This window comes from Tauraco erythrolophus, chromosome 5 (genome assembly GCF_009769465.1).
Source record: "Tauraco erythrolophus isolate bTauEry1 chromosome 5, bTauEry1.pri, whole genome shotgun sequence".
NCBI lineage: Eukaryota > Metazoa > Chordata > Aves > Musophagiformes > Musophagidae > Tauraco > Tauraco erythrolophus.
The window spans coordinates 39,646,699-39,659,495 of NC_141469.1; the positions used below are offsets into that span (position 1 = coordinate 39,646,699).

General features: G+C 36.1%; 1 protein-coding gene across 1 annotated transcript; it reads left to right on the top strand.

Moving 5' to 3' along the window:
- The first annotated feature begins 1,724 nt into the window (after nucleotides 1-1,724).
- On the top strand, nucleotides 1,725-12,377 carry PACRGL (parkin coregulated like). The gene is made up of 7 exons (XM_009990412.2): nucleotides 1,725-1,874; nucleotides 4,397-4,464; nucleotides 5,519-5,609; nucleotides 6,748-6,882; nucleotides 8,565-8,672; nucleotides 9,648-9,728; nucleotides 12,321-12,377. Exons 1-7 carry the CDS (start codon nucleotides 1,734-1,736, stop codon nucleotides 12,375-12,377), a joined length of 681 nt encoding a protein of 226 aa, XP_009988714.2. The 5' UTR covers nucleotides 1,725-1,733.
- The last annotated feature ends 420 nt before the right edge of the window (nucleotides 12,378-12,797 follow it).

A 12,797-nucleotide genomic window follows, 5' to 3' on the forward strand; every position in this document is an offset into this window, starting at 1 on the left:
CAAACAGAATAGTTCCCATAAGTGTCATGGAAGTTTTTGAGTGTTCTGAAGAGACTTAATTGTCTAATTATGGTATGTGCTTCTTTTAAAAAGCCTGTCACTGGAGGCAGGCCATATTCAGAAAATGGTAGGAGAGAGAAAACAAGATGCACAGTGGATGAACTGGTTTGAATCACTACTTCTGATTAAATAATCAGTCAAGAAGTTTTGATTTAAACTTTCAATTTTAGTTTTGCTTTGTATTTGTATTTTACCTAATTTGGTAATCATTATTATATGCTGTTTCTCAACATTCAGTAAAACTTAGGCGCCACATTTAATTCTGTCTGCAAGTCATAAGGACATATGCTGGGACTTTATCACTTCTTACTGGAAGCAGAAATAATCCTAAAAATTTAATAATTTAGATAACGACAAAAGTACCTGACTGGAAGTTCTGTTTAGAGGGAAGGATTAGAATAACCAAGCTAAGCATGGGCTGCATATACAAGGTTCTGGCAGAGGTTAGAGCAGGTGGCTTATAGAGAAGTAAGTGAAGTAATACTTGTAGGAAGTAGTAATACTTAAGTAAGTAAGTAATACTTATAGGAAGCCGCGTAGCAAAAAAAAAATCTGCCTCTCTAGTTCGTCTTGATCACAGTATTTGGAATTTAATCATTTTGTTGAAAAAAACAGATGTCATCAACTTGCAAAAAGTGATGGCTGGATGGCAAGCACCCTGCTCATCCTTGTGGCAATGTTTGTTTATGTGTATTATTTAGCCGACTTCCTATTGTTTTCATTTCTATATAGTGTCAATTCTTGTTTACTAAAGGAATGTAATTTCTTATTTACTGAACTGTTTTCTCCTTCCAGAGTACACTACAGCATAAATTACTGAACATTAATAATATTCAAAACTAGCATTTTCACACTTTATAATTTTACTAACGTTTGATAACCTATCTTTTCCCAGGACTAATTTATACTATTCATCAATCATAGTGTGAGGTGAGGTTTGGTATGTTAAATAGGCAGTAGACTATTATTTTTATTAGGGACATTTTAACCCAGTTACATACATAGGTAGTAACATGTGTAGCTGATGCATTAACATTTAGAAGATATGTGTACCTAAATCAGTATTTAAGGATGTATACAGAAAGTTATTTTTGCATTCTTTTTAACAAAATACTTTCATTGATCTTACTGGTATTGGAATTCATTTTCTGTGTTCTTTATTTACCGCTTTGCATTTCTGCTGATTCTGCATCGGATTTTGTGTCTTGAATCTACTTGGTCTTCTGTTCATTCCTTCATCCTGGTTATTATTCCTCAGATTGTTACTGTCTTCTTCTGTAACTATACCCAACCAACCTATTTCACTCTGGGCTGTTCTGCTGAGTGCTGTAATGCTGCTTGGATTTCTGTAGGCTACCCTAAAGGCAGACTGTAGCTAATTTCACTCTTGCTGCTGGTCTCAAAGTACAGAAGTAAAGGGGAGCAGTGCAGGATTAAGAAATGTGTGCCTTTGAAATATCGAGTGACAAGACTGTTAAAATTATTCCATACACTAATTAGGATATATAAGAATAAGCATTTCTTTTGTAGTACACTTACTTACATTTTCTTGATGGATTGTTCATGTCAGTCTTTGGACCTGGGGATTCTAAAGCTTGATATTCTGTCATGTAGGAATGAAAACTATTTTACATTTTTAATCTTTTTCTATTCTAGGAAGCAATGTACTAAGAATGTCATCAGACATCAAAATAAAACCAAAGACTGCAGCAGAGAAAAGCAAGACACCTTCTCCTTTGCCATGTTCTCCAGAACCTGCAGTTAAACCACAGCCAAAGCCTAGTGACAAGCTCAATCCTAAAACTATTGATCCGGTATGTATAGGTGGTGAGTTTTCTGTTTGTTTGTTTGAAATGGATCTCTCGTTGGGAGAAACTTGCTTGCTTTATAAAATACATGCAGGACATGCTGCTTCTGGTCTTGTTTTGTAAATTTAAAAGAAAAGTTTGTTATTAATCATACATTTCCTAGTTTCTAAGCTCAAATGCCTGAGGTGTAACATCTTTATTGCTTTTTTAAAAAAGGAGTTTTGGTACAATTGTGGCTTGGATGGTAATTTTTTTGTTTTCTATGTACTTTTACCCTAAAAAGATTTAGAGCTAAAGGCTAAAAAAAGTTGGGGTTTTCTTTGTTGGTGACGTGGACAGTGACATGGAGTGCACCCTCAGCAAGTTCGCCGATGACACCAAGCTGTGTGGTGCCATCGACACGCTGGAAGGGAAGGATGCCATCCAGAGGGACCTTGACAGGCTGGAGAGGTGGGCCCGTGTCAACCTCATGAAGTTCAACCAGGCCAAATGCAAGGTCCTACATCTGGGTCGTGGCAATCCCAGGCACAAATACAGACTGGGTGGTGAATGGATCGAGAGCAGCCCTGAGGAGAAGGACTTGGGAGTGCTGGTGGACGAGAAGCTCAATATGAGCCGGCAATGTGCTCTTGCGGCCCAGAAGGCCAACCGCATCCTGGGCTGCATCAAGAGGAGCGTGGCCAGCAGGTTGAGAGAGGTGATTCTCCCCCTCTACTCTGCCCTCGTGAGACCTCACCTGGAGTACTGCGTCCAGTTCTGGAGCCCCCAACATAAGAAGGACATGGACCAGCTGGAGAGGGTCCAGAGGAGGGCCACAAAGATGATAAGAGGGCTGGAGCACCTTTCCTATGAGGACAGGCTGAGAGAGTTGGGGCTGCTCAGCCTGGAGAAGAGGAGGCTCCGGGGTGACCTTATAGCGGTCTTCCAGTACCTCAAGGGGGCCTACAAGAAAGATGGGGAGAGGCTGTTCAGGAGGGCCAGTTGTGATAGGACAAGGGGTAATGGTTTTAAAATAGAGGGAGGTAGATTTAGATTGGATATTAGGAAAAAATTTTTTACCATGAGAGTTGTAGAACACTGGAACAGGTTGCCCAGAGAGGTGGTGGATGCTCCATCCCTGGAGACGTTCAAGGCCAGGTTGGACGAGGCCCTGAGCAACCTGATCTAGTTGGAGATATCCCTGTTCCTTGCAGGGGGGGTGGACTAGATGACCTTTGAAGGTCCCTTCCAGCCCTAACCATTCTATGATTCTATGATTCTATGATTCTCAGTATAGTTGTAAATTTTGGCACCTGCTGCTTTAGAGGACTTGATCTCAGTTTTGTAATGAAACCAAGAATCAGGTAGATCTTGAAGATCAACTAGATCTCATAAAATCTAGTAAATTAATTGCTAGTGAGCATTACTTGCAATTCCTAAGTACTGTGAATTTTGAGAAAAATTCGGGCTCTCAGGAGAAGACTGAGGAAAGGAGTTGTTTGTTTCACGGAAGTCCTGCACCTGGAGAACTAGCTTTGAGTGGGTGAATTCTAGCTCACCACTGGGCCATATCACCCAAACAATTAGTAATGTCGCAGACTTTTTGGAAAACAAACTAAATGCAGGAGTACTTTGGTGAGGTACTAGTTTGCCTTAAACAGAGACTGAATATTTTCATGTGGGTGTTTTTTTTTCTTGAAACATTTTTGCAAGTAGTACAGTGACTTAATTAAGTCAAGAAGCTGCCAAATCGTGCATGCAATTTTAACAATGTTAATCTAGATTCAAATGCTCAAAAAATAAAAATTAAGATCTCGTGTTATTTCCTGCTATATGCTTTGTGATAAGGTGTTTAATCTGAGAAGTAGCATTGAATAATCATGCTAATAGATAATATCATAGTTCATGTGCATAAGAAGCATGTATATGATAAAAATCAACTTTTTTGTTGAAAAGTGCAGGCTTTCTTCCTGTGAAGCTCCTGGTTTTCTTCTCCAGTGAGTTCTTCCTAGATTCTCACCCAATATGAACCTCCCTGATGATTTCCACTGCCCTCATACCATCTTGCTCAACATTTAGTGTTTCTCCCACATCTTGCTACCTGGTATTTTTTTTCTATATTCGGATCAAGATGGAATTGGAATAAATCTGCCTTCTGCATGTTACTAATATAACAACAAAAAGAGCATCAGGAAAGTGGGAGGTCCTTAATCTGTTAAGGAGAGAACCCATAAGAATTCAGTGTTAAGATTTGCAACAGAAAATACAAAAATAAGGGTATTCCATCAGGAGAGCACTCATTCTGCATTATTTATTCATTTTCACAACTTCCTAGCCAAACAATCCAGAAAAGCAGTTTTCTGATAAATGTACCGAAGCTGCAGTACTGTACCGAAGCTGTACTGTAGCTGCAGTTCTTTTTTTGATTGCCTTTAGAATCATATGACTAAGTTCCCTTTTTGGTAAACTTCAATTTTCTCATATTCATAATGGTTATCAAACATTACTGTTATCAATAAATAATGCTTTTTTTTTTTCTGTCCTCACAGTTTGGTGCTTATTCTCGACCGCCTTCTGCATTTGCTGCTATATATGCTAAAGGTGGCATTCCGTGCAGGTGTGTTTGTTTTGTTTATTTTTTTACTAAATATATTATGGTTAGGTAGAATTATACAAATTGAAATACGTCTATTCATGTTTGATCTTTTAGTTAAGCTGTTTGATTCCATTAATTTCTGAAAAGATTTCTTATACTTAACTCTCTTCAAAGCAGAAAGCTATTTTCCACGTCTTTGAAATTGTTTTCTTTTGATTCTTTTTTAATGCTGTTTTAATACTGAAGCTGCATTTTTAAAGAATAGCTAGGTATTTGCAGATTTGATTTGCTAAACTTTCATGAAAGAAGTTGATTTCTTCAGGTAACAATGTTTACTTCTCTCTATTAACAAAGATAAAATCAGTGCCATTTCAGAAGTAAATACCTTGCAGTCTTTTTTTGTCTGAAGTAAGTATGACAACATTTGCTTGAATATTCCAATTCTGTAGTTGTCAGCAATATCAGATATTAACAAAACTACTTGTAAGTAATAATTTGTGGTATTATAAACTACTTTTGTCTATTAGATATTTGCCTGGACAGTAAGCATTTTAGTGTTTTTTCAAGTGGATGCAGAATTACTTAAAAAAAAAAAAAAGTAATCATTAATACATGTATATACATGTATAAAATAGTCATTAATACATAACCTTTATCTGTATCTTAGGAGTAACTGATGTATTCCAATATGATTTTCTTTTGGTTTCAACTGATTTCGCTTACCAGTTGTTATTTAAGGAAAATGTTTCTTGATATTTATAAAAATAAGTAACTTTGCAAAGGGAGTACCTTCTGTGTCAGTATGAGAGGCATCTATAAGTTTTATAATTTTATTTTCTGATTTCTGTGTGATTGGGAGCAGAATTTTGCAAACTGCCATATTTGAGAATTATAATAATTGCACTGTTAAATACTATCATACCTTTCACTAAGGAGAGCAATAGGTATTGAAATTGTGTATATAACCTTACAGTAATATTGCAAACCAATTGGTGATATATTCAAAGTGAATAGTGTTAGCAATAAATTATGTGTTATTATATGTTTATTTGTTAAAACCTTATTCTTTTTATAGGTTAGTGCATGGCTCAGTAAAGCACAGACTACAGTGGGAATGCCTTCCTGAAACTGTTCCCTTTGATCCTCTCCTTGTAACACTGGCAGAGGTAAAATCAGTTTTCTTGCAAAGTTAAGGATAGAGGATTTCCTAATTGCAAATGGCATTTTGTGACAGCTAAGCTGGGTAACTTAGACTCACCTACTAGGGAAATATGAAAAAAACATTTCTGAGGATCTTGTATGAATGAAGATGGTCAAGAACATTGCTATTTGAAGCTCCCTAGTTAGAGCATTTTAGGAGAGCTAGGTAAAGTTATTTAATCTTCGAGATACTGGCCAACATTTCTGGCTGTTGAATGAAATACTTCAATCCATTTGTGGCTTTGCATGTTCTTTTGTAAACAAATTTGTATTGATTCTTTTTGTATATAAAGCCTACCTGTTGAAGTAAGAGTGCTCTTCTCAACAGATTGAACTAATGTAGTAGAAATAGGATCCTGTACGTAAGTGAAAGAGAAATACTATACATTATGTTCAGGCTTCTGTTTTCCCAGCATCATCTGTGGCATTTATCACCAAATATGTTTCAGGAATCTTAAATTAACGTTGAATCCAGTGTGGTAGATGGAATAAAGTGCATACTCTAGAGATGCCTGTTTTTTTTTTTTTTTTTTTTAAGATTAAACAGAGCTGCCAATTCCTAAAGTAACTTAGAGCTCCTATTGTGGAAAGAAGAAAGACTTCAGCCATAAGGCTTTAAATCTTCGAGTTCTGCCAGTCAGGTCTTTGCTAGAAGTGCATATTTGTACCGTCTACAAGTTTTTGGTATTGCAGAGGGGAGTGTGGTGGGGGATATCTTTCCTTCCATAGTTCACTTTCTAGTTTTTTTTTTTTTCTTCAATTTATGAAAACCATTTACAAATGTAGCCTATTCTTGTTCATGGTCTCGTTGAAAAATTACTGTGTGTAGTTAGATTACAGGTAATGAAGTACAAACATTGATTGAATTGGCAATATTGATAATGTAAGTTTTAATGTTCCAAAAGATGTTCCAAAAGAAAAATGAATCAGAATATTCTGTGAGCAGAGTTGTACTCAATGGCTCCACATGGTGGAGTTAGTGTATTTTATGTTTTGAACTGATGTTAGAAAATCTAAACATTATCTTACTGCTGTGTAGAACTTTTAAAATGTATTTTTGTTGGAAGCTCACTATTAAGCAAATGTGTTCCACTTTTGCAACAGGGTCTAAGAGAGACAAAACATCCCTATACATTTGTTTCAAAGGAGGGTTTTAAAGAATTACTTATGGTTGAAGGTGCTACTGAAAAAGCAGTTCCCTTGTTACCTCGTCTAGTTCCAGTGTTAAAGGCTGCATTGGTATGTCTTACTCTTCATGCAGAGATTTTAATGGTTTTGATTTTTTTTTCTTTTTTCTTGTCTGGTGAGAATTACATGGAAAATATTAATGTGATTATTGCATGGGCTTTTGGTCTGGATTTTTTGGGGGGTGGGAATAGTTTCTTTTTCTCATGTTAACCCTGCCTTGGTTTTAATAGCTAAATATGTCTTTAACTGTAAATTCAGATGGGCAACTCCTTGCATAGCCGTATGACTATGGCCATAGTAGCTATGGGCAAATTCTGTGGAAATGTTCTAGTAAAGATGTGAATATAAGCAAAAATAAACATATGTATTGGTGATGGTTTTATATGTCCACATAAGAACATGTGAAAAAAGAATTGAAGTAAAATGGAGATGCAAGAACAAATATTTATCTGTTACATTTAAAAATTCAAAACATGGTACAAAGATAAAACAGACTAACCCAATGGGGAAAAGGGAAGAATACAGTTAAAATGTTTGAGGTCGTATTCTTCGTTTTTAAAATGTTATTAACTTTTCTACTCCTTCAGAAAATAAAGTGAGGTAAAAGTATTGGCCTCGCAGGTAATATCTTTTGGATCTTCTTCATATATTTCAGAGCTCTTTTCTAGTTCAGCTTCTTGCTGTCCTTTATTCTAGCTGTGTTTCAGTTCTGGTTTTATAGAGATGGCTGAAGGTTTAAAAATTGTCTCTGATCTCAGATCAGAGGTGTAATAAAAGATCAGAATTGTGTGTTATCAGTATCTTCGGTTTAGTTTGGAAGACAAAATTAGGAAAATTATTCTTGTCTGTTCTTCCAATTACTATTATTAATCTGATAATTTTCATTAAACCTTCTACTACACAAGCAAGTGATGATTTCTAGTTTAAAAAAAAAAAACAAAAACAAACCAAAAAATCCCAAACATTCAGGGCCCAAATGACAGAGTGGAAAAGTAACTGTTTAAGTAAAGGTCAGTATTAGTATAAGAACAAAATAAATTCTTGTGAATCAATTTCTCTGCTAAAGGAAGAGTGAGATAACTAAATCATTAGAGAACTCGGGTGCAGAAGAACCTTCCCGTGGGAGTAGTAAAGATGACAAAGCACCCTAGAAGTAGATAAGGGCCCGATAATTGCTGGCAGGTAACAAAGCTGTAGTTGGCAGGGGAATAAATTAGTTGAGCCAGAAAGTCATTGCCTGCTGTTTTTCCTCGACAAAGACAATTGTTTTTATGAATTACCTAGAAATTACCATTCATTACATTTGTAACTAAAATGTTGTCTCCCGCATATCTGCATTTGAAGGATTCTTTCTAATATGCTGTGAAGCACTGAAATTGTTGGTGTAGTAAACTGTTGGTTTTGCCTGCTGAATTTTTTATTTCACTGGTAATAAATTATTTGTTTCCTTGTCTCAAAAGAAATGCAAGAGTTTCACTGACATTTTGTGGATACTTCTGTTTTCTACTTTAAAAATGTGCTTCTGTTTTTAAATGTTACCTCTGGATACTAATATTCAGTCACCTGATACTTGTATTTCTAAACTTGGAACATTATAACGAGTAGAAGTTGCACAGTAGTTTTTAATTTTTAAAAATGCTATATACAATCATAATATAGAGATTGCAGTTTTGAAGAACTTGTGCATTTGTTTAAATATTACTGACAGGATTTTCTTTTCTCCCCCTCTGCAGGCCCATTCAGATGATGAAGTATTCAGAAGGGGATTGGATGCTTTAGTTCAGCTGAGTGCTGTTGTTGGCCCATCTCTTAACGATCACCTTAAGCATCTTCTGACAAATGTAAGTTTTTAATGCTGTAGTAAAAAATCATCAGTATTTTTACGGTACTTTTGTTGAGATGTTTACTAAAATATCTGCACAGATACAGTGGAGGACTCAGCAGTTCCATGAAAAGCATTACTTCATATATTCCTCTGTGTAAGTCCATCATTTTTTTTAATAATATGGTGACTTATAAAGTCCTAGCAAGGTCCAAAAGCTGTCGTTAACGTAAATTGGAGAATAGTGGAAGTCTTGCCTTTACTATTTAAAAAAGATCCAGCTTCAAGCCTGAGATGAAATAAATGCAATGTTTTGAAGAGAAATTTATGTTTATTGCATTGTGTGTGTGACTATAATTTGTGAAAATTTCAAGAAATTAACATTAGCAAATATTCCCACTTCTTTTAGACAAGAATTCTGCACAAGGAAGCTTTCATTAAATAAACTTAGAGTGGAATTGTGGAAAGTTCTTCTGTAGACATCCTTTTTCTGTCAGACAGGCTTTTTATGGTTTCGTTTAGCCTGCTTCCAAAAAATAAAAGGACCTTTTAGGTATTGAATGCAGAAGAGAGAAATTGCAGTAGCTTTTTTTTTAATTATTTTAAGTATTTCCACTATATCTCTTTCAGTGCATATGAAAATACGTTAACTTTTCATGTAGACAGCACTTTAAGAAGGAATTTTTTTTGAGGGTTGATACCTCTTTAAAATTTGTTTGCTAAAAGAAAAAAAATCAAAATAAGTATTTTTTTTTGCTAACACTTGAGCCTTCTTTGAATTTACGTTTCTCATCAGTTAACATTTTATTGCTTTTGCCTTGACTGAGTTCCATACTTTGACATCAGTTACAAGCTATAAAGTGATCTTTCTTTTCAACTTTAATTTTCCAAATATAAGATGAAATAAAGTATAAAAATAGAATTGTAACGGCCTCTTTGCATATATTATACTATATTGTGCAAAACAAACGTTTTTATTTTACTTTTCCAATAGCTTTCAAGGAGATTAATGAACAAGAAATTTAGAGAAAAAATTACTGTTGCTTTACAAAAATTGGAGCAATATGGTGGAAAGGTGAGTTTGACTAGATGATTGTTCTGTAATCTGTACATTTAAATGTAACTTTGCCAAAACAACTTCCATCTGTGGCTTTCAGATTAGGAACCCCATTATGAAAACTGCTTATTTTTACATGTCACAACTATTCATATATTGCATAAAGCACAGGATTTTGCACTGTGGCAATCAGCTGAGCTGTGTTCCAGTCCATAGTAAAATAGTTGGTTTAGTCTGTTTGACATATTGAGTGATAATAAAAATGACATTACATCTACTCTGGGTGATCCGTATTCTGCCAGTAAGGTTTTATTGTCTCCCTTTTTTTTTTTTTTAACTCCTGCTTTTCATTTGTATTCTCCATTGTTTTAATCTCTGAGCAGGAAATACAGGAGTATGTCTCAGTAAAATATTCCAGGGAATCCATACCTACATCAGAAGGGTTTGAAATGCTGTGACAAATGGGTTAGTTACATAGGGTAAGATCCAGGATGCCTAATATAAGTCTTTACTCGAACTTAGGCATTGCAGCAATTAGAAAGTACGTGTTTACGCTGAGTAAAGCATGTAAGCTTCTTAACAGACCATAGAGTAGGATAGATTCCCATGAAGAGTGATCCAGGAATTCACCAAACGTTAGCTAGTAAGTAGCTTCTGGCCTCTTCTGAAGTATTGACACCTGAACGAGGCTGAATATTTGTCTTGCTTTAATGTACCAGAGATGCAGGCTCTGTGTTCCTTTTCCTGAGCCTAAACACTTTTCTCAACAGGACTTACACTTGATAAAAGATCCTTTTTGGTGTTATTGATGATGTGTAACCATTCCCATTAATAGCTTAATGTTTAGGTCACTTACTGAAGAAATCGGAATCATAGAATCATAGAATGGTTTGGGTCCTTAAAGATCATCTAGTTCCAACCCCCTTGCCATGGGCAGGGACACCTTCCACTAGATCAGGTTGCTCAGCACTTGGCCTTGAACACTTCTAGGGATGGGGCATCCACAGTTTCGCTGGGTAACCTGTTCCAGTGTTTCACCACCCTCATTGTAAAAGACTCTTCCTTGTATCTAATTGAAATCTGCTCTCTTTCATTTTAAAGCCATTGCCCCTTGTCCTATCACTACACAACCTTGTAAAAAGTCCCTCTTCAGCTTTCTTGTAGGCCGCCTGCAAGAAGTGTAGCCCCCTACAAGGTTTTGGAAGTACTGGAAGGCTGCTAGAAGGTCTCCCCAGAGCCTTCTCTTCTCCAGGCTGAACAGCCCCCCACTCTCTCAGCCTGTCTGCATAGGAGAGGTGCTCCAGCCCTCAGATCATCTTTGTGGCCCTCCTCTGGACTTGCTCCAGCAGCTCCATGTCCTTCTTGTATTGGGGACTCCAGAGCTGAACACAGTATTCCAGGTGGGGTCTCACGAGAGCAGAGCAGAGGGGCAGAATCCCCTCCCTCGACCTGCTGGCCACACTTCTTTGGATGCAGCCCAGGATACGTTGTCTTTCTGCACTGCCAGCGCACATTGCTGGCTCATGTTGAGCTTCTCATCAACAAACACCTCCAAGTCCTTCTCCTCGGGGCTGCTCTTGATCCATTCTCTGCCCAGCCTGTACTTGTGCTTGGGATTGGCCTGACCTACATGCAGGACCTTGGCCTTGTTGAACGTCATAAGGTTCGTACAGGCACAGCCGTCAAGCCTGTCAAGGTCCCTCTCATTCCAGGCCGCCCTGGTTAACCCGAGGTTAGATCTGCGATTGCTATAAATCAAAAAGATGCTTTAAGTAATAGATGGCAGGGTATTCTGCTGCTGAACGTTCGGTTGCCATTTTCTGCTGTACTGTCATTGTGCAGAAACGAGGAGAGAAGAAAAAGTGAGACAGTCTTGGCTTGGATATTTATCTAGAAGAGAAAATATTTTCCCACGACAAATAAATTAGCATGAGTTTTTTATTTATATGTAGTGAGACAAGAAAAGGAAAATTACATCTTGATGTTCTGAAAATTTAGGCCTAAATATTGTAACTAATTCAGTGAATCATTAACCACTAATTCTTCTCTCTGTCCCCTGATTTCTTGTAGTCTTACTGGTTTTGCAAGTAGGTCTTTCTGTGTGTCTTTTAAAAATACTGTAATAAAATGAGGCAGAAAACTGGAAACAAACTCCTAAATTGTGATTACAAGCAATATTATATAATCCAACTAATGAATTTATCAAATATCTATTCTAAATGAATTATAATGTATATGATTCTTACTTTTATAGGAAATTCTTTCCAGAATGTCACTCCTCTATTTATTAAATCCTTTATTAAAAATCCTTATTATTTCACATCTATTTTTATGCCCAGTTTTACGTACGAATTTACATATCTGTCTCAAATATTTACTCTCCATCATTAGTTATCACAATACTTCATTTTTTCAGTTCATTATTTTCAGCCCTTTTGACAGTAAATTTCTCAGCAAATATTAAATTTTTAGTTTTCTACTGTTTGACAATAGCAAAGATAACAAAGTAAAACTTGTGAATTGTACAGTTTATAGAGACTATATGAATACTGTCATATGTAGTGCTAGTGCTCCTTATTTTGTTTAAATTTGTTTCATTTTCATCAACAGGCAACTGTGGCTATCATCAAATCTAAAATTCCAACCTATTGTTCTATCTCCTCTTGAACAAGAACACTGTAGTGATTTGTACTCTAAGGTGAAGTTTGGAAAGAAACTGTCTGTGAACATCACTGACACTTATTTGTGATGTGATATATTCTCTTAAAATAATCACAAATATTCAGTGTGATGGAGACTGGGAAAAGTCTATCGGTTTGTGAATATGTAATTATGGAAGACTTTAACATAATTCTCTCTGTATTGGCTGCTATTTGCATATGCATTGTGCTTACAAGACATTGACTGACTGGCTGTTATATCAAAAGCAGAGTAAGTACTGATTCTTATTTTGTTGTAAATTACAATTTCCTTTAATTGATCTGCAGTGCTTAATATGTTTTGTACGTTTCTGTGATGCAAAATAATTTGGCTGTAATTACTTAAATAGTAACTAACTTGGTGTTAAATTACATACGAATACTTGCT